Source organism: Myiozetetes cayanensis, unplaced genomic scaffold (genome assembly GCF_022539395.1).
Source record: "Myiozetetes cayanensis isolate MyiCay16 unplaced genomic scaffold, myiCay2020 scf2-11, whole genome shotgun sequence".
Taxonomy (NCBI): Eukaryota; Metazoa; Chordata; class Aves; order Passeriformes; family Tyrannidae; genus Myiozetetes; species Myiozetetes cayanensis.
The window spans coordinates 34,708,563-34,734,756 of NW_026087411.1; the positions used below are offsets into that span (position 1 = coordinate 34,708,563).

Genomic DNA, 26,194 nt, shown 5'->3' on the forward strand with positions numbered 1-26,194 from the left:
GCTTAAAGTGCTAATTGATTCACACTGACTTTGTTTATTTGCCTTAATATTTGTACATGCCCAGTGTGCAAATAAGGGCACAGATAACTAAATATCAGAACTTCCTCTCATGGAAGACTACTCTCAGGGTTGTTAGCACAGTACTTTTTTTATTTGCTGCAATTTCATCACTTCCCATGTGATTACTTCCCATGTAACTAATCATAAATAGCTAATAGTTGTTGATTTCTCTTGGGAAAAGAGAAGGTACAGGCAGAAACCATTCCATAGGTTCTCTTGAGTAGTTAAGCAATGCTTGTAACTGATTAGACTAGACCAATCTGAAAATACTAAAATAACAGAATTTTAGGTAATAGGGTAGATTTGTTTCTTCTTTTGTTTGTACTTTTGTCTTCTGTGCAAAACTTCTGGTTTACCATTCTAGGAATGCTTTTTTCACCAAACTAGTCAAGATAATGAGTCTGTTTGATATGCTTGGAGATCAATGTACTGTGGTTCCTTTTGAATTAAAGCTGTCCTAAAATAAAATGCATTTTCCAATGCCCTGGGCTGTGTGGATGACCAGTATGTGTGAGGCAGAGGCAAAAATGCAAGTTGTGGTGTGGTGGTTTGGTTTACTTGCTGAATGATGTGTCCATTCATTCAGGTCAGTTACTCCCTGTCTGTCGTGGTTCTAGAACAGGCTTATCCCACAGCAGTCATTGATGTGCTGTGCATTCTGCAGAACTTGGTTTAAATCCGGGCTAAAACATGAATTATTAATGAATGACTGATGGCTTGTATTTTGATCCTATAATTGGGATTTTAATAACAGCAGGGTGCAGGAAGTAGGTGTGTGTGATTTCTGTAAAAATGAACAGCACAAGCACACACGACCTCGGGAATCCAGGGCACAGGGAAATCTTTACTTTTGATCTGATCTGTTGGGGCTTTTGACTATGGTGTCTTTCCTCAAGGACAAGAATGGCACGTTCATCTCAGCAGGATCCAGCAGTTACACAGGCCAGGTAAGATTTTACTCAAAGAACCAACTAAAGTTAGTTTTAGCTAATATACTGTTGTAGACTGATCAGGTTTTTTTAATATCTCCTTATTAACATTCACATAAATGTAATGCAAATGTCTGGTTTGTTTACTGGTTTGAAGTGTTACCTAGATGTTATCTACATTTTTGACATCCTGCAACTCTGCTACTTTCAAGCATTTTTGCAAATCTTGATTGCTAATTTAAACTCTTAGTGGGGACACTTAACTGGACAGCAGCGCTTGCACATCTGTGAAGAGGCTGCACTTGGTGGTTTGGTGGGGTTTTTGTTTTTAGAGTGGGGCATTTTGTGGTTTTGGGCATGGAGTGCTGGAGAACACGTGGTCAGGTTATAATGCTGCTCTGCTGGTGTACAATCAGACCAGTCCGGAGAAGAGCTATTGGATGATTGTTTATGGTGCAAGCAGTGGCCTGGTGCCTGTTGTGTGTAAAGAGCTCTTCAAAGTCATCTGACATCAGGGAAAGATCAAGCAATACCGTGTGGGAGTAGCACAAAGCATCATTTATTTCCAAGAATTTTCCAGGTTGTGCTATAAAAGAATCAGTTAACTTCAAATTGGGAAAAATTAAAAACTGAGTATATGGAGCAACTTAGAGTAAAGCCATTGTGGATCCTATAAAATAGTGTTGAATTAGAAGTTGATATATTACAGCTAGATTTACAGATAAACCCTAACAATTTGTCAAGGGTGTAATTAACTGATTCCTAGTATTAGAACCAAAAATGTCAGGTTATAGTAACCTCTTTTAAAACAACTCTTCAAACACTGATCTTTAATATTCTTTATGCTTCCTAACTTCACTCTTGCACAGGGTATTAAGGAGAAAGTCGTTCTAGCACCTCAGTAAAGAAAATTGATGCTTTCTTCTGTACAACTTTGTATAGGACAGAAGCTTTATTGTGCCATACCTCTCTATGCATTAGAAGTCTTTTTTTCAGTCTTAATACAGCTTTTGTAGCTGCTGGGTGCTCCCACTCCATCACTAGTCCTGCTGTGCTTATAGTCGAGTGGATTATAGCACTACTGTAAGCAGAAACCTTCACTCCTGTGCCGTAGTGCCTTCTATCTACAATAATACCACCCTGGTGACTGGTGGCTGCTTGTGAATTACTCCTGTGTTACTTCCCTGAAGAAAGAGCACTTTGTTTTCCCTAACCAACCTCCCCAGCTCTGTGCCCACAAAATAATGTAAGGATACAATTTGTGAACATGTTGCTGTTTCCCTTTGACATCATCCCCTGTGCGTCCCTGGGATAAACACAACAGTGAAAACTCACTCCTTCCCATCTCGCTTCGCATATCAACATGGAAATGCATAGCCCTAATAGAATCTGAGTTACTCCTGTTTAAGACAGGTCTTGGACAGAGGGAGTAAAAAAATCATGTCCTGGATCTTTATTTTTAATTTTAATTCTCAACCTTTAAGCTGGTACAGAACAGGTTGGGTTTTGGTGGTTTTTTAAAGTTAATGAATTTACCTTTGTGAAGGTTAACATTTGATGTCAGTTCCTGCCCAAGTAGTGACGGGCTGTTACAAATCTGCTGACCCAGGACATCTTCCTTCCTGGTCACAGGAGCCTGCCTTGGTGCACTCCATACCTTGGAGGTGTTTTTGTCCTAGTCCCATGGACGTGGCTGCTGCTTTCCTCTTGGCAGGTTTGGCCAGGAGTGAGGCTGAGCGTGCACCGTGCACGTGCATGGCAACAACATGTCTGGCTGTATAGATTCCTAGAACCAGGGCTGTGCCTTTGACACCTCCCATCTAGCACTGTGGCAACTCACCAAAATCCCCCTCCCTTGCCTGTAGGTTCCCACACACACCTGCATTTACATACACCCGGAAAGCTCAGCACAGCTTCTAGCCCAGCAATTGGCTGTGCCCCCACCCTGGGCTGCATCCCTGCCCTCTGCCTGAAACACTTCATCTTCCCAGAGACTGGTTTTTCCTCCTACTTACTGGCTAGCCTGCCCTGAAGTCTGCTACCACTTTACATGGACTCAATGTAAGACCTCAGCGGTCTTTTCCAGCCTAGTTGATTCTGTGATATGGCAAGGGGAAAATACACCCCCCTTCGCTTGCTGGCAGCTTGGATACACGTGACCCATCCCTGTGGTCTCCAGCCCAGCTCCTGGCACTGAGACCCTCACTGCCCCACTTGCTGACACTGCACACACGGATGGGCCTCTGTGCCCCGTGACCTGACTTTGGTTGCTGACACTCGCACAATGACCTGTGGTCCTGTCACCAAAATTCAGGAATAAAACTCCTTAAAACCCGTGTAGTATCAAGAAGTAGACATTACCTTGTTACGGAGCTGGACACACAGGGGGGATAACTCTGCCTGAGGTGCATGCCTGGCTCAAGGTGATACACATATTTATTAACCAGGGATATACATATTAATCGGAAAAGTGTTGCATATGAAGTTGTTAGCCCTGGTTATGTAAGCTGTACAACGTGTTTCTGAACAAGCTGTGTTGGGCCGGTTGGACTTGTTACCGAGCTCCCAACCTTCCGCTCATCGTTACGTAAGTTCTGTTAACTGCTGCTTCGGCGTGATTTGCAGCAATTCCCACCTGCTGCTGGCACCGGGGCCTTCCTATGACCTGAACACCATAATGTAGCGTATGCTCTCGCATTGCAGGTACCCTTATGCAGGTTATATATATATATATATATACTGTTTCTGAAAGTAGCGAGGCTGAGCATGCACCCTGCGAGTGCATGACAACAACGTGGCCATTGTTCAGCCAGGCAGAAGCACTTCAGCAGGAGGCCGTGGTGTGTAAGAGGCAAGCAGTGTGTGATTTGCTGCTCTGGGAGTCAAGGGATCTGATGATTTGATTAATAAGGCTTTCAATGCACACCTTCGCTGAAGGGGCCGCCCACACTGCTCCCCTCCCGGCTGCTCTCTGTGAACTGTTGGGAACTGCCAAGTAGAGGAGGCGGGAAATGCTCTCTGTGCAAGGAATGATGATTGCAGGACGAGGGATGGGTGTAATGGGGAGGGCACAGTTTCACAGGAATCCAGTGCGATTTGTGGGGGTCTCTTTGCAGGAAGCAAAGCATCGTGCAGCAAAGTTGCTGGCGTAAACTGCTGCACTCGGTGTGGGGTGTATGGCCAAGCGTGGCCATTCAGGTGCCTTTGCGGGGCCGGTCGGTCTGTGTGACGGTGTAAGCCTTGACTGGCAGCTGTCCCAGCGTTTGGGCACAGCTCTGCATCCTGTGCTGCGGAGGACAGCTCCTCATTCACGTGCTGCCTCAGCTCTCTTTCCTGGTCCATGTGTCTGGGTTGTCTTTTTCAAGTCAGTGCAATTAGCATGATCAGGCTTCTGTTAATTCAGTGTCTTCTGGCTAGTAAGGTGTTGGATATAGTTTTAGAGAAAGAGTGGTGACAGGCCTTTGGTGGTTGACATTGTTTTAGTTGTGTGGGTGAGAGAATGGAATCCTCAAATTGGTAAGAGCGAGTCACCAAACACCAGGGCCTGTTGCACGGGATGCAAATGTTTCTGCAGTTGAGCTTGTCAGATTGTTGGGTTTAAAATCCTGTTTGGGAATTAGATATTCCAGATTTATCTGGATATGCTGCTGGGCAGCCTGCTCCAGGTGACCCTACTTGAACAGCAGGGACTGGACAAGATGACTGCCAGTGGTTCCAGAAGGCCAATGAAGATTCTAGAATTTGTGCTGGGAGGGGCAGGCAGTGAGATAGTGTAATGGTGTGCTCTGTACTGAGACACTTGGCATCTATGTCTCTCTGTCCAAGTCAGCCAAGGAATGTAAAGACAAGCATCATTTCAGAACTGACTTCATGGACTTTTACTAGCTTAGCCACATTAGACAGGATGCAACTCTTGAATGAAAGTAGAGTCATGTTGGACAAGAACCATAGGAGATAGCTTGGTAAATTTGCTCTAGTGCCCAATTCTTATCTGTGTTGCTTTTGCTTATTCTCTTATTTAAAGGAAAATCAAATCTTTGGTCTGCATCAGATACAGTGTCTTAGCTGTTGGGGCTATTGGGACAGAGTGCTAAATTCCTTTCTCTTCAACTTCTGCTGTATGTTTCTGCTTCTTGGAGAGCTTGTGGAGCACCTGTGCAAACTCTGCAAAAGAATCTGTACACTGCACTTGAGTGAAAAACACCTGACCATAGAACTCTGATAGACAATTTTGGGGCGGGTGGGTGGTGGTCATTGTTCATTGTTTTCATTAATGATCTGGACAATGGGGCAGAGTGTGCTCTCAGCAAGCTGGCTGATGATACAAAATTGGGAAGAGTGGTGATAGACCCATGGGTCTTGCTGGTACCCAGAGGGACTCTGTCAGGCTTGAGAAATAAACTGACAGGAACCTCCTGCAGTTCAACAAGGGGAAGCGCAAAGTCCTGCACCAGGGGAGGAACAACCCCAGGCAACCCCAGGCACCAGTATGTGCTGGGGGCTGCCCAACTGGAAAGAGCTTGGCAGGAAAGGCAGTGGGATGTTGAGTGATGGTGAGCCAGCACCTTGCTGTCCCTGCAGCAGAGGGCTGATGGTCTCCTGAGCTGGAGGAACGTTTCCAGGAGGTGGAGGGAAGTGATCCTTCCTCTAGTCCAGCACTGGTGAGGCCACAGTTGGAATGCTGTGTCCAGGTGTGGGCTCCCCAATGTAAGAGAGAGATGAAGGTAGTGGAAAGAGTGCAGCAAAGGGCCACAGAGGTGGTTAGAGGGGATTGGAGCACCTCTTCTCTGAGGAGAGGCTGGAACCGTTCAGCCTGGAGAAGAGAAGGCTCAGGGGGGATCTCATCAATTCATTTCAATACCTGAAGGGAGGGTGTAAAGCAGATGGAACCAGTGAACATTCCTCAAAGGCAATGGGCACACACACAGAAACATTTTGGAGATGCTATTCCCCAACTAGATGCACCTGCCTTAGTCTTTGGTGTTAAAGGTCACTCCTAAAATATATCCATTAAATCCTTACAGTTAAGTCAGAATGCTGGTGAAATTGTGGGGCTCTTTACTCTCTGGAGGCCCTGGATGCAGTGCAGAAGTTGTCACTTGGAACTGATGGCAAGTACCCGAAAGGAAACCCAGCAAAACTACTGCAAATAAGTTGTCCCATTTGGAACTTGCTCTGTGCTAGCAGTGAATGCTGGCAGAGTGGTCAGGCCTGGCTGCAGCAGCGTCCTGCAATAGTGGCTTTGCCATCAGCAACATTATTCTTCAAATGTTGACTTGTGCTTAGAGCAGGACCCTGAGTTACCCTTCCTGTGCTTCCCGTGCTTCCTGTTGTTGTCACTCCAGCAGCAGATACAGGAGCACAACCCAGGCACAGTGACCTGTGTGTAATATCTCGAGATGGTATGAAGAAAGCAGTGCTGTTTGAACAAGATAATTGAATCTGTCTTGTCTTCCAGAGGTCTCTTCTATAACTCAGACAATGTGCAAAATATAGATACTTAAAGTAATTTGTATTTCCATGTGTATGGAATGTCTCATGTTTAGCCACCTATTTAATCCTGTAGGTCAGTTCAGCTCTTCGGTTTTTCCACAAAAAAATTTGTCTTGACATACTGAAACATGAACTCTTGTGGGGCACCTGCAGAGGTGTGAAACTGTCTGATAGTCCTTTGTGGTTTAGGAATGGTATTCTCCAATTTAACACTCCCACTAAAACCACACAACGCTACCACTTCCCCCTCTTCCACGGTGTCCCGGAGAGGAGAATTAGAGGCACAGAGGTAAAAATCACAGGTTGAGATAAGAACAATTTACTGGAAACAGAAATAGGATAAGAAAATGAAGTTCCTGAGTAACATGAACAATATTAATAATGAAAGTGTACAAAAGAGAGGCAGTGATTTACATGGAAAATTTTCATTGTGGAACCTGAGCCAACCAACTGCAGCCACACCACTCCGACTGGAAGAGAGCCCTTCTCCCTGGAAGAGACTCCCTTTCTCCCCACCCCCAGCAATGAAGTTAGGTGGTATAGAATAACCTTCTGGTCCTTGTGCATGCCCCCTCAAGGCCTAGAAATTTTTGTCAAATACTGCAGAGTGATAAGGAAAGGCAATAGGAAGAATGGGAAGCAATAAGGAATATGAGGATCTCAGTACAGAAAAACACGAGTATTTTGAAGCACTATGTTATGTTTACCTCCTGAGTGTAATGGAAAAGTACGTGTAATTGATGAGCTATGAAAGTCTGTATTGCTTCAAAACATTAGCAGTATAAAAAGTAAATAAGACATGAATGATGTGTGATATCTACTAGAAGACAATTGACAACAAATATTAAAGTATTAAAGTATTAAATCAAGGGAGAGGACAAATGGAAAATTATACCTCCTACTGAGAAGTTTTTTAATGCATAGTAGAGGTGATGTATAGGAGATTCTTCACTGCATACTGATGAAACTTGGGTCACTGTCAAAAATATTTATGGCTGACATGAGACTCATTTTGCCTTTTTTTCTTTATTTTCAGTGAAGAATGCGAGACCTAACAGCTCAGGTAACGAGCAGTCTGCTGCAGTTTCCAGAGGTGACTGTTGAGGCACTTAAGGAAGCTGAGACCACCCTAGACTCTGTACTGTGTGGGAAGTTTTCTGGAGGTGAGCATTTTCCTTTAGATTTGGTCTTCATACAAAGTTGTTACTACCTGAAGCACGGGGTCGTAGCATCAGGTTGGTTCTGTTAAAATGCATCAGGTTCTGATCGAAAAAGCAGGATATTTTAACAACTAGAAATGCTAATATTAAACCATCAGTAGAGTTCAGCACTGAAATTACAAAAGCCTGCACCAATCTTGTGCTATTAAAATAATTTATACCATGACCTTACTGAGTCAATGAATTCTCCTCAGTTTTGAATGGAATAGAAGGCAGTTTTGAAAAAAGCAGTGGTTTTGTTTTGAGCCGTATTTCTTTGTACCAGCTCAAGCTCTGTCTGTCATAACATCCCATGCAGAAATAGTTCTTCTACAATGTTACAGAGGCAGAACATGCTGCTTTTTCTTCTCCAGTCTGAGTGAAAAGACAGAAGGGAGAGGACAGCTCTGTTAAGCACTGCCCACAGATTTCCAAAGTATTTAATAGGATGCAGAGGAGGATGCAGTGAGAGTTGCTGAAAGCAGCTAAGTAGATTAGGTAGTTGACTTTCTAGGCAACCTGAAAGTCAAGCTGGATGTCTCTCTGGGTGTCTGAGCTTGTGTTAAGACCAGGTAGAATCTTACTTACCTGACTGTAAGTGCAGTACTGGAGCTAATCCTTCCTTTGAGCTTGAAGTTCTTCAGGGAAGCAACAGGTATTGAATTCTTTCTGTGATCAGCACTTGCAGAAGTTTAGACTTGTGCATGCAGTGCCCATTTGAAGATAATTTGCTGTTGATGTCCCAATCCCTTCCCAGAGTAGTGATGCGTGAAGTAAAATTAATAAATTGGGAATGAATTGTTTTAGATGGGTTATATTGAAGTATGCTTTACAACTTGTGTTCCTGTGTGCGTTTGGTGGTGGTTTGTAGCAAACCCAGGCCAAATAAAGACTGGAGGTCAATGTATTGTAATCTTTATCCCAGAGAGTCAGTGTTGTTGAGCACAGGAATGACAAGTACAAATGCAAAACACTGAGGTTGTTAGTTGTAGGAGGTGCTGCCTGAGGATTGCAATGGGTGATTTTCACTGATTGTCCAGAAGTAGGTAAGTCGGTCTTGCTCTCTTTGGTGCATTTGTTGAAGGGGAGGTGCAGCGACAGTGACTTTTCCGTTGTTTCCGCCTTCTGCCTGGGATTTGTTTGGTCAGCTTTCTTCTGTCTTACAGGGAGAAGTGGCCTGGCGTGGCTGGCGTGTGGTCCTCAGCTGGAGGTGGTGAACTCTGTGACAGGAGAGCGGCTCTCTGCGTATCGTTTCAGCGGAGTCAATGAGCAGCCTCCCACCGTTCGCGTGGTAAAGGAGTTTTCGTGGCAGAAGAGAAGTGGACTCCTGGTTGGGTTGGAAGAAGCCGAGGGAAGTGTTCTCTGTCTGTACGACCTTGGGATCTCCAGAGTGGTTAAAGCAGTTGTTCTTCCAGGCAGGGTATGTACTTTTTGGGGAAAGGAAGGTTTTGTGTTGTTAGCTTCTACACAGTCCTATTTCAGGAAAAGCTCCGAGCATCTCTTTTAAGACATGTTTTCTGTACTGTATTACTGTATTGTCACTTTGGAGTACCCAGTAGAGCCTTTTTCTCAACATCCCTTTCTGCATTTTTGTCATTATTCTTCTAAGGCTTTAATCAGCATCATGTTTTTCTGGACTATTTTTTTGTGTGTGAGTTTAAAATGGCTGCATATTTCAGAACTGTTTTTCTTGTTTTTCTTATGATCCTGTACTTTCTTGTTTTTCTGATGTGCTAACTGCTGGCTGCACTTCTGAGTCATTACTATTTATCTTGTCAAACAGCTTCAATGTTAACTTGTAGTTTTCCTGTAGGTAACTGCAATAGAACCCATAAGCAATGATGGAGGAGCCAGTGTGAGCACTCGGCACCTACATCAGAGCCTGCGATGGCTTTTTGGAGTGGCAGCAGTGGCTACAGATGTTGGTCGTGTACTTCTGGTTGACCTTCGTTTGGATGATTTATCTTGCAGTCAGAATGAAGTAGAAGCATCAGGTAAGCCTGCAGTTTTTGAATTTGAATTTAGAAGTAAGAAAATTTTTGTCTTGTAGAAAACCAGCATGGAACCCACTGTGAAGATAGCAGAGTGCAGGTTCACTAAGGACGTTTCTGACACTTCTGCCTACGGGTTGCAGATGGCAGTTTGACATCCTATGGTCCTGACCTGATCAAAACTGGGAGTGGCTTAGTACTCCTCCTGGTGTTGTAAATGCTTCTTCCCACCCAGATCCCTTTGTCACTGTGATACTTGGGATGTAGAAATTTTACCATCTGAGCCAGTGCAGCTGCCTGACAGGGAGTTGTGTCAGAGGTACCAAATTTCTTGGGAATGTTCTCCCTTTTCCATTAATAGACTTGGGGCAAACTTTGGCCTTTAAAATGAATCTGACTTATGAAAAAATCTTGCATTGAATGAACTCTGTAAGTTGTGTATTCAGCTTGCATAGACTGTTTTGGCTATTTCAGGAGCAGCTTCAGGTGTTGATGTCCCTTCAGGTAGATTTATCTGAGGCCCAAAGTCCTGATTTATGGAGTCCAAGTAGAATTTGTCTACAAAGGTTACACTTGTACCTGGTTTTGAAATAGGAGTGAGAGTACCTGTCCAATTGAAGAGCTCTTCTGTTCTTTGAATTGATACAGAAACAGCAAAAAAGGTTTTGCAGAAATGGGTATTTTACCTGGGATGGTAGAATTAGTTTATCCGTGTTTTCACATGAGTCTAAAATGCAACCGAAATGGCATAACACGCTCATGTATTGCCTGCTTTTATGTGTGCAGATCTAGAAGTTGTCATTAGAATTCCTGCTGAAGTTCCACAAAGAAGAGAAGCTGTGACCAGAGCAGGGAGGCATCTCTGTTTTCAATTACGAAGTCCTTCAGGAACAGCAGTGTCAACCCTGAGCTACATAAGCAGAAGCAATCAGCTCGTTGTGGGTTTTTCCGATGGCTACCTGTCACTGGGAAATATGGGAACTTTGAAGAGGGCGTAAGTACTGCGTTCCACTTGGCCACACTTGGAGATGCAGTGGTCTCGATTTTTTGCTTCAGAAAGTATGTTAACTTCAAGAGACCTTTTTCCATGACTGAAATGTTGAGTATAACCTTGGAATGTTCAGAAATCCTAATTTGAAGTAAATATTAGGTATTATATGGGCGATGTGGAGCACCTTCTCTGCAGTGGACTAAGATTGCTCTCCTTATTGTGTCTGTGGATTGAGGAATTGTGGAAAGCATGCTGCTTTGAGTCATGTCAGACAGTAGGGATGCAATAGATCTGATTTTTATAAGGCACTTTGTTCTATCCAGTAGTATTCAGCGAAATTAGGTAATGGGTGTTGTTTGATGTAAAAGGTTTTAGAATGTATCTTTCAGAACGAGTTACTGCAATTAGGGCGTACACTGAGCGGCTTCAGTATGTGAATAATGGGATTTTTGTGACAATATTCTTTAAAGTATCCAGAATTAAATAAGTGAGACATGAAAAATCAATAGCTAATCTGTGCCTGATAACACATCCTTTTCTACATTCAACCTTGAAATGTAGAATGGGTTAACCCATTCCAAGGCAAGGATGCACATGATTCAATTTTTTTTTTTTTCAAAAATGTAGGCACTACACTAGGCTTGGAGGAGGAAGGATTCCTGTCTGTGCTCTTGCTTTTCAAGAGCCTGAGAGTGATCTTCGCAATTGTTGCTACTTGTGGGCTGTTCAGTCTACACAACAAAGGTGAATAAAATTTATCATAAGCCACTGATTTTGCTTTTTTTTTTTTTTTTTTAATAATTTGTTCACATACAGCTGTCCCTAAAGGAGAGAGGTGAAAGTATTGCTGGTCGCCTTGTGACAGCTTCAGCAGTCTTTGGAGCCTTTGTGAGCCAGTTTGGCTTCCCTGGCAGAAAACAAACAGTGTTGAGCAGACAAATCAATGGTTTCCTGCTGGGCTAAGAAATCAAGTCAGAGTGTGGAAGGGTGCAGTGCACGTGGGAAGGAGAGAGATACCTCTTTGTCTCAGCCTCAGCAAGCTGTTTAATCAGCCCCAGCTGTTCATAGAGTGGCAGCCTTCAGTTTGACTTCAAAGCAGTTTTGATGGAGAACACTATATAGAGCTATTTCCAAAAATGTTAAGTCCATACAATATATTGGAACTTTCCAATGGTATGGAATCTGTCAGTGTCAAAATTGTCTTCTTTCTGTTTTAGTGGCTAAATGTGACCAAATATCATGTGTTTGAAAGCAGTGTTTTTCTTTTCAGCAAGAGCATGTTTTTGAGTAAGTTTCAGCCTGGATCTATTAAAATGATAATGAGGACTGTAAAGTAGCTTTGTAATCAAATTTCCTAATTTATATCTTTTTCAGTGAAGGGAATGCTCTGAGTTTACATCTGTTGCAGTTAGCATTTGGTGGCAGAAAATGCCTGGAATCTGGACAAGTCATGTATGAGGTAAGACGTGCTTGTATGTGAGACATGAAAAGATCAGTTTTCCTTGAGTATCAGTTAAGTTGGTCAGGCTAATATTTACAATGAAACTTCAGAGAGGAAGTGAAGGAAAAAAAAAAGTCTTTTGGTGAGTTTTTTGGACATGTCTTTTGTCCATACTTTTCAAAACCAAGTCATACAATTTTATACTACAAAGCTATGTGTTCCAACTACATTCATCTGCAAAGAACCTGTACACTTTCAATTCCTGAAGAGGAAACAACTCTTACAATGAAATTATTTAAACATCACATGAATGGCAAGTAGGAAGAGAAGACAGGACTTCCAATAGCTTTGTGTAACCAAACTGTAGACTTGAGGAAGATTGTCTGTCTCCCTTTCTTAAAATATGGTCATATATATATATATAATGTATATATATAATACACTTCCGATCTCCGTTTTACAGTCCTGTTTTTCTTTTGACCTCAGTCAGCTGGACTTCAAGCAACACATACCTACAAATGTCTCTTAAGCGTTGATCCTGAAACTCAGTAGCTGTAAATATAACTGTTTTACTTTTTGGTTGGGTTGCCCCTGAAGAATTTTGCTGGCTACAGCCAGCAAAAGATGTAAATGCAATGAACAGTGGTATGATTTGGTCAAAGAGTCTCTGTCAATTTTTAGAACTGGTTCCAGAGATGATTGTGTTTAAAATATAAATGAGGCATCATTAGGTCTCAGATGTCCAACATATATGAGAGGCACCTGTATAATGCATAATTCTGTTCAGTAGTGTGCTTGAAACTCTTCCAAGATCTTTTTGGTGGGAAAGTAATCTTAATTCAGAGTAAGTCTTTCCTCCTACTTTGGTAGTTCATCTTGCATTTTCTCACAGGGTATGGAGTGAAATTGAGGTGATTCTTCAAGTGTTGTACTCTATAGGGACTGGGCATTTTGAATTTTTTGAAAGAGTTTAAATTTTGTCCCTTTCTCCTTATATATAGGAAAACTTCCTCATTTGGAAGTGCTGCTTTTGAACAGACAAAGGTTGGGTGTTTGCAGAAGGGGATGTTCCTTTAAAATGCATCATCTCTGACAGTGACACTCTTTAAAAAAAAAAAGCACACAAGGTGATTAAATAATGTTATTGTGTTTGTAACCTGAGAGAGCTGTGGTGTATTTAATGTTAGACTTTCAACCCTCAGAAGTACATACAGTATTCACATATTGTATGGTAGACAGTTTGAATGGATGTTATATTTGGAAAGACAGTATTTCAGTTAATGTTTTCTTAGAAAATGGTGATATCAGAGGTTCCTGACAATCTTTTCTATATGTCCACTTCTTTGTATATCAAAGAGGTTGCTTACTCTGTAGTAATTTGTGATCCTAAACGCATTGTCCATGTGCAGTCCATGCCCTCTCTTTATAAGGAATTGAGGGATATCTCACCCATTAGTCTCCTACAAGATTAGAGGAGGAGCTGGTAAGAGATCTGACTAATGTTAGGGAAGTGCTAAAAAGATTTTCTTTTTTTTTTTTTTTTAATAGCCAAACTTGCCCATTATGATTTGACACTTAATTATCTTGCATGTCAGATGTAGTTTCTATTCATAGGAAATACACATTACAATACACATATCATATTAGATATTTTCATTATTTCATATTGAGGTATAATGTGTGTTTTTATCTCAAAGTGACCTTTTCTCTCTTCTTCAATTTTTTCCCCCAGGATTTTAAATACTGCGTTAAACTGTACAGTTTAGATCTCACTGATGGGATCTTTCCCTTGGGAGGTCAGACCAGCAATACTAAATTCCTCAGCTTTCAGACCATAGAAAAATTTTGCAACCATGTTGACAGAGAGGACAGTGTTAGTGAAGGTTTGTTCTGATGTCCATGTTTGGTTATTCTAAACTGCATGGTTTGGGAATCTAAGCACTGAGTGCTGTTCTGTACCTGCTGTCTAGCCAAGCTTATTGGGCTTATTTAAAAGAAATTGGATGCTTAAGTTATGTGGGACTTTTTTATTCCTCTGGACATCATTCTTTAAAGGGAAAAATAGGTTTTATTTTACTCTTGCTGACATGCTAGAGGGATGTATAGTGGGGTCATCTTCATAATGCTGGTCAGTCAGTTTATTCTGCCAGCTGTCATCTTTGAACAGCAAGATCATTCTCTCTACTGCTCAGGAGTGTTACCTGAGGATTTTTCCCCCATTCAGACCTATGGCTGCATCCAGCTGGCAGCCGGTCACTAGTGGTGTTTCCCAGGGCTCAGCATTGAGGCCAGTCCTATGGGATACCTTTATCAATGATCTGGATGAGGGGATCAAGTGCACCCTCAGTCGGTTTGGGATCACCTTGGACAGGAGTGTTGATCTGCTGGAGAGTAGGAAGGCTCTGCAGAGGGATCTGGACAGGCTGGATTGATGGGTTGGCCAACTGTATGAGGTTCAAGAACCCCTTGCAACACTGCAGGCCTGCGGAGGATATTCACATACTTTACTTTGTGTCTAGAGAGTGCATTCTCAGCAGGGAAGACAGAGCATTCCGCATATTGAGAGAACCAAAATAGAACACTATGAATGTTTTGTGTTAAAATCTTTATTCCAATGTCTTGATTGTGTCTTTAATTTTTATATTTATTTATTTATTTAGTGTGATAATACTGTTATTTCAATCTGAATATGCTGGAGTTATCCTTTGAACTTGTAATTGAGACAAATCTGGAAATTAATCATTCTAGCTGAGTGATACAACTGTATAAAAGTAAAGATAAATAAATCTTTAGAAAGATGAACTTTCTAAAACTATCTATATATGTGCTCCTAGCTTATTTTCCCCCTAAACTATTCATCTAGCGTGTAAAACTTAATTAGTTAATAATTATGTATTTGATTTGGTTTAGAACAAATATAATTTGAACAAACAAAAGAGACAGTATGACTGAAACCTATTACTGAAATGTTTGATATTCTCTAAATTGTTTTTATCATTCTTGGGTGTTGGGTTTCATCAGTGAAATTTAAGAGAATTAAACCAAAATAGAAGGTGGTGTTTTAAAAACAACAGATACCATGTATTTTCTACATTAAGAAACAATGTCTTGTCTTTGGCAGGAGTCTCTCCTGACACCAGTGTATCAATCTTGAGTTGGCAAGTGAAAACACACGGTCATGAAAAACCATCTGTTTATTTGGGTGTATTTGACATCAATCGCTGGTATCATGCTCAAATGCCAGACTCACTGAGGTAGGTTTTTATTCAGTGGTTTTCAATATCCCCACAAGTAAATAATTTGAAAGTTGGTGTTTAGCTTCTGCACCTGTTTTCTTTAAGGCCAGAAGAATTCCTTCATGATTGCCCCTACTTTGCATTGTGGTCACTGGATACTGTAATAAGCCTGACTTCTCCAAACCTCATTTTGGATATTCTGGTACACGAGCGGAGTTTAAGTCGGGGAGTTCCTCCTTCTTATCCACCACCTGAGCAGTTTTTTAATCCAAGCACCTATAACTTTGGTAGGTATTTCACTGCTTTGAATAGTGACAAATTTCAACTGAGGTCAAATGCCACTTGGATGTTATCTTGTTCCTTGTTTATCAGGCAACAACCAAACCAAATAAAAAAACCTCTAAACCTTCACAAACCTAACTCTGGTCACCTCGCACTAACAAGGTCTTCAATCCTGTGAAACGTATCTGACAGTCTGCTGAGTTTTGGTGCTTTTGTAACGTAGCCTGTGAAGGGCTGGTGGTTACAAGATGAAATGACTTTGAGCTGAGGCACAAAGCACAGCACCTGGGTAGCTCTACAGATAAAGTTTCTACAGACAAAAATAATTTTTTAAAGGAAATTTGTAAGTCATATGATGAAGAAAAGAGGCACTCAGGGTATGTCTTTCCAGATTCTGCTATGTAAAGAACAGAAACAGGTCATACTGTGAGAGCATGGAAGGCTATTGAACACTCCTTGTTTCTGCAGATGTTACGTGCTTGCTGAACTCAGGAGTCGTTCACGTGACTTGCACCAGCTCCCAGAAAGAGGTGACTTTTTTACTGTATCTATGTTGAGGATGAAATGAACCTTCTCTAGGTTTGCATTGCCTTCAGGGTTGGAGATCATTATGTTCATCCTGTCTGTCCACATGCACAACTGCAATTATGTCCTGCCAGTTTTATGCAAATAGTACTGTTTCAGGGAAGCACAGGTAGAGATAGAATGCCTAGAAAGGAATGCAGTGTTGCTGTTGGAGTAAGAACAAAAGTGTTGTAGAAGTTGGGGAAAGCAGTTACTTCATTGCCCATCAGTCAAACTGCCTGCACAGTCTGGAGTTAGGTTTTGATCCCTGATTAACTTGAGAAAGGAGGACAGAATGGAGAAAAGGAAAAATTATTTAACTGTCAAAGAAGAAATTAATCATTTTTCTCCCCACCTTGGCCAAATTATAACTTCTGAGCCACTGCACAGCTTGTGACAAATCCTTTCAAATTAAGTTCCAGCTCACTAAATATTCCAGCTTGAATCAGCTTCTGCACAAACAAGCATAGATGGGATCTTCCAAAGTGTGATTTAAAGTTGTGTGTTAGCTTTATTTTCTACAGAATGTACTTTGTGTCAGTGGTCAGTGAAAAGGCAGGGCCTGTGTAGTGATAGAGAAACTAGGAAATCCTTCCTTTAGCATTGCAATGGCTGATATTTTCATATTTTCTTCTACAGTATATTTTTTATAAACTTGAACTGTTATTTTGGTGCTTCCACCTTAGTGATGGAGTATTAATACTGTTTTAATCAGTGGGTTTTGACTCATGTTTCAGAAGCCAAAGTTTTTGAAGAAATCTGATTCCTTAATAAGTGAAGCCATTCATGACAGCTACACCAGGTGTCTTGTAGGTGACTTGCTGACTCCAGGGCTGGTTGATGTCCAGCCATCAAGTTTGAGTCAGGTTAGTGTACGCTGGGGAATCCAGGGGAAAATACATCCATATTGTGTGATGGGAGCGTAGAGGCTACAAGACATGATCATCTGATTTTTATGTGTTTTGCAATTTGCATTTAAAGGCAGGTGTTGCCTTTAGTTAGGAAAAGTAAAAGTATTGTTAGATTCAAACAACTGAGTTTAACTGGGAACAGCCCTCTTTGGAAGATGACCCAGCCCACAGAACACTTATTTTGCAAGCCTGATGAAGGCTCTTATATTCTGATAAGATGTTCTGGTATTAATTCTGGTTTGGAAATAACTTGGGAAAGCAAAACATTTTGTGACGACCTTCGCTGAATTGTGACTATATTGTTTGGAGACTTGTTATTATGCATTTGACTGGGGATTGCTTTTGAGTGCTAGAAAGATAAATTTCAGAATTAGGGTCAAGAAGCTTGGTTTAGAGTTTTGTTTGCCACTGTAAGTAGTATTTGATGTGTTTCCTTGTTTCAAAGCCATTTTCAGAAAAAAATGTTTTCTAATGTGTAGAAATCTCCTTGAATGTAATGAAATCATCTAGGAAGCAAATGTGTTGAATTTAAGAAAACCAAAACAACAAACATAGAGGAAAATAAAAAGGAAAATGTAAAATGTTATACAGGATCATTTCACATGAAAGAAGCATCTGAACACCAGCTGAAATAAGCTGCTACCTTATATCCCATGTGTATGCATACGAATACATTGGCCTTCTCAAAGATTGCCATGATGTTATGCTGCAGTATTTGAACTGCCTGAAATCTCAACCCCTTATAATTTAGACATTTCACTTCTCTTCCGGCACTTTAACAAAACTTAATGTTTTGGGTGTCAAAGTTGCTTCATGTTGTGCTGCTTGACCTGAGCTTCACTGTTTCTGTGCAGACACAGTCGTTTTAGTTCTGTCCCCTTCACCTGTTCCTGATGGCAAATGTGCACAAAGTGCATCAGGGGTATTAGCACAAGATGTTACTGAAAATAGTTCCTTGGAACTCAATAAATGGAGACTAAAACACAGAGGCACGCAAATGCAGATTGGAATTAACCTGCAGGAAGTTGAAATGTCAGAGGAAATTTTTGCTGTGTTCCTCAGACCAACAAGGAGTCCAGGCAGGGCTAGAATTAAGAGAAAGAATGTGGAATTAGTTGCATGTGCACTAGTTGACTTTGTGATGTCTGCATGAGTTTCCAGTTAGAAATAAACACTTCTGTGGATGGTTCAAAAGGTATCAGAAGCTTGTGAGGTTCTCATTTTATTTTGTCTGTTCTGTCTGTTTAGGAGGAGCAGTTGGAAGCAGTATTGTCAGCTGCTGTCCAGACAGGTTCTTCAGAACTTCTGACTGGATGTATTAAACACTGGACTTCTGAAGGTAGTGCCCCTTATATTATTTTTATGTTCTGTATGTTTTAGTTTGAAACTGTGTATTTATTTCTTTTCTGCTTTCTCTTTTTAAAGAGCAGCCAAGTTCTACTGTTAATTTATGGTTTGTTCTCGAGTGGACATGGAACAAAGTAGTCTGTACAAAAGATGAACTGGACCAAATATGTGAGTACTCATGTTGTCATTTTTGAAACCTAAAATAATCCTTCCTAAAGGATCTTATTCCGTGATCTGCCAGGACATGATACTGCCCACGGTTCTTTAAGTATCCTTTGGAACTCTGCAGTTGCTCTGTGGACTAATGATGTAATATTTATTCTTGACAAGGTGTTCCGCTGTTTGACGGCTCCTGCAACTTCATTGACCCACAGACCTTACAGTCCCTTCAGCACTGCCAGTTGCTTTTGAGCAGCCTTAGCACAGTCTTAAACTGTTTTCTGACAGAAGCACGAGAGCTTACTGAGAAAGGTTGGTGATAGCACTGCTAAATCTTTGGTGTGTTTGATGAAGATTTGGAAGGATGCTTGGGTTGTAAGTGTGGAGCTTTTGCTGTTTTGGATGGTTGGGAGAGAATCAGATTGAGGTGGGATGAGGGGCTTAAATCTGAGAAGTTGGGACTATGATTTAAGATGTTTTGATTTCAGGGGAATGGCTGGTTGTGGAGTTGATGTGAGTGGGTAGGGGAGGCTGCATTGATTCAGCAGTGAGCTGTGTAAGCAACTGTGTGTGGTAATGCTGAAAAGTATTCTTAACTCTTGGCTAGCAATTTATAGTTGTGTGCAAATGGCTAGAAAATATAAAGGAAGCCAAAATGAGTAACTTGTAAGTTCCTTGAGCTTCTGTAGCTTCTGTTATTAGAAATTGTTGTTGGCATCAACATCCCTTTGCTATAGTAAAAATTTCTCCTATGTGAAAAACAAATGTCTTTTTCCTGAGTGTATCTAACAGTTCAGGCTTTATCATCTCATGTCTTTTTTCGGGTTTTACAGACTTGACAAATAAGCAACTGGTAACTAACCTCCTTTCTTTGTATGCACAAGTGGTCATCTGGTTCTGTCGGTCCAGTCTCCCTTCTGAGGATCTAGGTAAGCCTAAACTGTAATACCGGAACACTTGTTTTTACAGTAGAAGCATTTTATTTTCTGGACCTTTTGTTTCTTACTCGAGGTGAAAATACAACTTGGAAGTGCTCTTCATTTAAATAGATTACAAATTCTATTATCAGCCCACATCTGTTTTATGAATGTTCACGTCATGTTCAAAAAACCGTTCCCTTTGGTAGTTGCTTATTTAATATTGTACTTGAGAAAAAACACTTAAAGAAGTGGTCTTACTTCTTTAACTTGCTTTTACTTTATTGGCTGTAGATGACCACATGCATTTGTCTAGACCTTTCTACAACTATCCTTTGATTCAGAGCTACTATACTGGTCACCGACAGAAACTCGAGCGTTTATCAAGGTAAGACTTGCAGGAAAGCTCTAGAAAAGCTTCCTCTGTTAGACTCTAGGAGAGGACATCTTTTTCCACTTAAACCCCTTTGCCTGTGCATCCTTGGGATTGCATGTAATACAACAGCAAAGAAAACCTAGAAACCTGCAACTTTTCTCTTGGATTTCTACTTTAGACTCCTTTACTAATTCCTTGTGATGTAAAGACCATCTTTCCTCCAACACAGAAATATCTACCATGTGCATTTCAAACCATAATCATGCCTGTGTAGGTGTGTTCCTTTCTTTGACTCATAGGAGGGATTTTTTTTGTTTTGACTGGTGGAAATCTGTTACACTGGGAGGCTGGAATTAGTGGTTTATTCTGTCTAAATTCTTGCTGCTTTTTGTTGTAGAGGCAAATGGGATTCTGACTGCTTGATGATTGATGGAATGGTTTCCCAGTTAGGAGACCAAGTTGAGAAGTTGTGGCAGAGAGATGAAGGAGGAACTGGGAAATACCCACCTGCTAGTTTACATGTGAGTGTTCTGTTCACTGAAAGCAGCAGCAGCAGCAGCATCAGTCCCCAAAGTCTTTTGAAAGACAGGAGCAACAGAAAACCTTTTAATCTTTCATTTCAGGCACTGCTGGATCTCTATTTGCTGGAAAACGTTGAAGAAAGCGACAAACATGCAATTGTATCCTTTCCAGTTTTTGCCATTGCACCTTCAGAATAGGCACATAAATGTTCTTATGTGTTTGTCACGTATGTGTTTACCAGTGTTTTTAAATGTATACTTCAAACACAATGTGAGTGAACACATTTAGTATAGAATTAAGTCCTGGACAGAAGCATTGCTTTATTTCTTTCTAGTTTGGATCTTTTCTGATTTCCTTTTTTTTTTTTCCTTTAAATGTTGTATTGCAAAGTCTTTTCTGATATGAGAAAACAGGTTCCCTAAAGAAGTTCAAGTTAAAAACTTCCCCTAGTTTTTCTCAAAATTTTCCAGTTCTTAAATTTTAAGTACCCATATCTGTAGCAAATGACTGCATGTTAGAATGGTGCACTGAAAGGTGCTGCTTCAGAGCAAAAGGATTCCTAACAGTGGTTGTCCAGTACCTGATTTTGCCAGAATCATCCATTTTCCATCCCAGCTATCTCTGCTTGTTTTGGTTGTGTTGAAAGTTGCCAGGCACACAGAATAATAAAGAGGGAGAAGAGTGGAGTCATGGGGTGGAAACGTAATTTTTATGCTGCTGGACCATGCAGACCTGCTTTTGTGGTTTGTTGGGTAACATGAAAAGGGAGCCTAGAGAGCAAGGGCTTCAAACAATGTTGTACTCCCACACTGTCTTATTAGAGTATGTCCCTAACAACTGATGTCAGGAAGGGAAAATGACACTTCAAATGCAGGATCCACACACCATTTTAAATCTAGTTTCAATTATTCAGTGCTAAGTTGTATTTTAAGGGCACCATAATTTATATAGTTATTTTTCCTCATTTCCAGAGTATACAAAATAATTAATAATTAATTAGTTGGATGTTCAACTGCTAGCTCCACTGACTAAAACAGGAGCCTGAGTTTATTATGGCAGTATTTAAATGCCCAGATTTGGCTTTTATGATTGTCTTACAGAAATCCAGGAGTGTTTATTTCTGGCTGTTTTTTCAGAATGCAATTTGTGGTTAGGACCTGATGACCTTCAGGTTATAATAGCTTAAAATGGCAAGACTAATAAGTATGTTCTGCTTCCTACCATTTTTATATTCTCATGTCATTGTTTTGCTAAATGTAATGTGATAAATTATTGTTCTTACCAATTTATTCACCTTAATTAGGCACTCACTCTCAGACAATTTATTTGCTGTTGGATATCATGCATACCTCTCCGGATAAAACAGAAAGTGTAATTGACTCTTTTCTAACTGCCTTTGCTATCCCTTGGGGTCTCGTTAAGCTTATTCAAGGGTTTTGGCTTCTAGATCACAATGATTATGAAGTGAGTATGTAACAGTTTACTTAGATACACATTGCAGCGTACTGTAATCAATAAAATTATTTTTAAAAATTGATTCTTAGCTATTAGAATGTACTACAACAATAAAGCTTGTTTTGTAACGTTGCTCTGACCTCTCCAGCAATGTCATGATTATAAATTTTGCTTCAACTAGTTTGACGGGAAGTTAATTAAAACACAGGAGTAGTCGACTTCAATAATGCTTGATATTTGAATTTTCAAAGCTATTATCTACTGTAGGAGGTTTTCAGCAGACCAGGTGAACACTTTCTCATAAACAGTATTTTGGTACTTTAAATGTGGTATCTATGATGATAGCAGCAAGATTTGAGATGGAAGATTGCAGAAGTGACTTTTGAACCTAATTCCTTTTCTTCCTGATGCTGGAGGTTTTCCTTTGCCTGTCACCATGTCACTAGAAACAATTTGTTTGTAGAGTAACTTATTATTTAGTAATGCATTTGTAAAAAAGGAATATTTGTGCACAAAGATTTGTTAACGTAGAAAAGTCTGAATTACTCCTTTTAAAACACTCACTTTGTTCCATATGGCTAACTGAATTTTTTCTGTACAAATACTGAAGAATGTTTATTGACATGTCCTGGATCAAACATTTCATTAGACATCTCAGTCAGTTTAAGCCACCTCCAGCCTTGCTTAAGAAAGCGTGGACTGTATGTGTTGCACGTGTGTCTGCAAATATTGTAACAAACGTGATCTCTGACTTGTGCAGAATTCTCTGGCCCTGCTCTTTCATCCAGCTACAATCAAAACTGTGCCGTGGCAGCACACGAGAATTATTCAGTCCCTCATGTGCCAAGGAGAGCACAGGCGAGCCCTCAGGTACATGCAGATGATGAAGCCATCCATGTCAAGCAGCAGTGAAGTGCGGCTTTTCCTCACTGTGTTGTTGTCCAATAGGTAAGGAAATCTATCCCAGTGTTTTGGCATTCAGATACTGGGAAAGGGGAGAAGAGATAATGCAAGTTGTGTTCCTCTACATTTCCTTTAATCTTTGAATGAGTACAATGACTTTGGGGTGTCATTTTGGTTATACTGTTCCCATTCCTGTCCCTCTCCCAAAAATTAACTACAGGTGCATGGTGGAGGCTTGGGGTCTGTTGCAGCAACACACCACTAAGTTAAACGTCGAAGAGCTGTTAAAGCACATGTATGAAATCTGTCAGGAGATGGGGCTAATGGAAGATTTACTGAAGCTGCCGTTCACAGACACTGAAAAAGTAAGTTTGGAGAAGATAAAAAAAGGTCTTAATCGTCTCTTTGGCAAGAGAAGAGGCAGACTCATAATAGATTTTTGTACTGTGTTATTTCTTACAGGAGTGTCTGGAGAAGTTTTTGCAGACCAATGCTGGTGTTCAGAATCACGAATTCCTTTTAGTCCACCATCTGCAGCGTGCCAACTATATCCCTGCACTGCAGCTGAATCAGACAATGAAGGTTAATCTCCTGGTAAGGGTAGAAGTCCTGCTGAGTGTGCAAGTTTCTCTTGGTGTAACTAACCGGTTTTGATAGTCCTCAGTAAAAGGCCTGCTTTGTTTCTTGTATCATTCCTTGAAAGACTAGGAATAATTTTACTATGGCAAAACTGCTGTGTGAAATTATAAATTAAATATTACAGACCATGGCTGACTCCACTTAAAACTGTTTGCATCTGAGGAATAAATATGTATCTTTTCTTACCAGCCCATCTGTTCCTTCAGTTCCTCAGATCCCTTTGCTATGCATGGCTTACACTATGGAAGTTGTTTGTGTCACTCATTTCTGTGGAATGAAATGCATGTTGTATACTGTGTCTTGCACACAATTTCATTTTTCAAGCTGAGAGCAGTCTAGATGCTCCACAGGTAAAATACACATAGTGGATTTTGGTTAGTGATTTGTGGTTTTTTAATTACTTTCTCTAATTTAAGCGCAAGCTCTGTGATTCCACAACCTTCATGTTACTTTTATGACGTAAATTCTTACCTATGTTTCTAAAAAATATTAAGATGAAATTTTGTGTTATGTGAGCTTCCATTGGGGATCTTTAATACATTTGCTGTTTTCTGGAACCATAGTTTTCCAGTAAATCAAACTCATAAGGTGGTCTTGGAATGTTTAGGTCCTGCACATGAAAACTGTGTTACAACCAGAAGGTTTGTGTAAGCAGCTTTTGCTAACTTGTTTTAATTTTCCCATAATTCTGTCCAACATACTTTGCAGTTGCCCTGTGTAGTCAGTCATCTTGGACATTAGCATTTCAGGAAAACCAGGGGAAAACTTCCCTTCTGTAAGCCATTTGAAAATTGCAGGTGATACCAAGTACATAAGAATTAAGCTCTATAGAGTGCCAGAGTAGTTTTAAATGGGAGTTGCAGGTTCTGTTGTTATTCCCATCTTCCTTGCACTTTTCAACTACTGGTTGAAACAGGTGTGCAGCTAGATAGAACTTGCTGCAGTTCTGTGCAGTGGATGTACTTTATTGTGTCTGTTGAGCAAATTTAGGCCCCAATTAGGAAAAGCAGAGATAGTTCCATGCAATGAACCTCTTGTAAATAACTTGCAGCTTTACTCATTTCATTTATCAGAATGATCGTGATCCTCACTTGAGAGAGAGAGCAGTTGCCAGAAATTCTCTGTTAGACCAATATAGCAAGGTCCTGCCTACCGTTCAAAGGAAGCTGGCTGTAGAGAGAGCCAAGCCTTACCGTTTGCCTTCATCAGTCTTAAGAGAAGGTAACTTTTAGAGGGGGGAAATATCAACAACCAGTCATCACCTTGATTACACAAGGCTGATATTTTTTCTCTCTTGCTTTACAGTCCCAAGGCCAAAGGCATTATCAGCAGTAACACGACAGGCTAATGCAGGAAATGTGCATACACGAGCAACTTTCATCAGTAAAGTATTGTCCAAATTTAGAGAAGTATGGTTGGGAAATGAGCAGAAAACAAGTATCTCACAATATTACAGGTAAGCAGCGTTTTTGCAGAGTTCACTCTTGAGCTACATTTTTGGGGGAAGAGAGAGTGAAAGAGAGAAATCTGAATTAGGGATTTGGTGTGAAGGTACATGTAAATAAAGCTTTGTTTCACGTTTTTGCACTTACAATATGTAACATTTATGAATCAATTCATCAGAAGTAATAATAATGGCCAGTCTTCGCAAGCGAAGATCCCGGGAAGGTCTTTACACCTTCCAGCCTGCGCATTGGATTTTTTTAGGTGAGACACAGTGTGCGCGGAACTGAGCCCACCCTTTAATCCTAAGGTTCATCTGCCGGGGCCAAGCGAGCTTGGACGGTGGCAGCGAGGTCCTTAGGATGTAGGTGGGTTGCCTTTAAGGGCTAACGAGCTCCACCTGCCCGGGAGTGGCCCTGACCGGGAATCGAACCCGGGCCTCGGCGGTGATAGCGCCGTGCCCTTACCACTAGACCACCAGGGGCTCCTCAGAAGTAATAGAGAAACTGTTTTTGTATAACAATCTTAGTTATGCAAATACATGTAAATGTGCTTACAGAGTTTAGGACAGCTGAGACTAAAACCTTGACTACCATCAAGCTGTTGGTATATAGACTTTGACACCCCAAAGTGCCTGTCACTTGTTTGTGATCCTGATACAGCACCCCAGCAGTGAGGCTTCACCTGCACTTGTTGACCATTGAATGTTTTTGTTCTGTATCATCTCAGATGAATATAGCATTTTTTTCATTTATTTATTTATGTTCATAGTTTACGTCGTGTGTCTTAACAGATTGCTGGATTTGGTGGTTCGTCCTGTTCCTTCCTGTTCTACGGCACAGGATGAAAGCTGGCAGACACCATGCAGAGCTTCTACTTCTTTTGTGGTATCCATCCCACTGAAATCAAAGACACATCGCTCTATCTCAGAAAAGAATTCTCCAGGAGCATCAAAGCTGAAATTACTGGAGACTCCTCTTGTGGCTAAGGTTTGTATCAAAAAGCTGGTATCAACCTAACCAAACCAAAAACATATTGGAAGCAGTAAGTTGAGAACAGTCTTGAAGATGGAAGTTTAGTTCTCAGTTGCAGCTTGTCCCATAGCTTTGAGAAATGCACTTATTTTTATTGCATGGGACGAAGTAAATTAAACTTGGACATTTCAGTCTACACTTAGCTATTTAGAAGATGCAATTTGTAGCTTAACTATCTCAGCATTTAAGTGCTAAGTAGCTCTGTGTAGTTTGACATGCATTTCTAGAAGCCAAATCTGCATGCTTCAGATTCTTAATCCAGTTATGTGAATGACAGCTAAGCAGTATCAGCCAAGTATCTG

General features: G+C 40.8%; 1 protein-coding gene across 1 annotated transcript; it reads left to right on the forward strand.

Moving 5' to 3' along the window:
* Positions 1–981: 981 nt before the first annotated feature.
* On the forward strand, positions 982–24,875 carry LOC126639908 (protein ELYS-like). The gene is made up of 25 exons (XM_050315251.1): positions 982–1,007; positions 7,519–7,645; positions 8,848–9,101; positions 9,495–9,675; positions 10,459–10,666; positions 11,291–11,407; positions 12,038–12,122; positions 13,837–13,987; positions 15,226–15,358; positions 15,446–15,627; positions 16,091–16,152; positions 16,924–17,052; positions 18,346–18,436; positions 18,523–18,612; positions 18,775–18,915; positions 19,401–19,532; positions 19,815–19,908; positions 20,294–20,417; positions 20,520–20,576; positions 21,736–21,882; positions 22,634–22,821; positions 22,997–23,141; positions 23,239–23,370; positions 24,489–24,636; positions 24,721–24,875. Exons 2-25 carry the CDS (start codon positions 7,525–7,527, stop codon positions 24,873–24,875), a joined length of 3,267 nt encoding a protein of 1,088 aa, XP_050171208.1. The 5' UTR covers positions 982–1,007; positions 7,519–7,524.
* Positions 24,876–26,194: the final 1,319 nt, after the last annotated feature.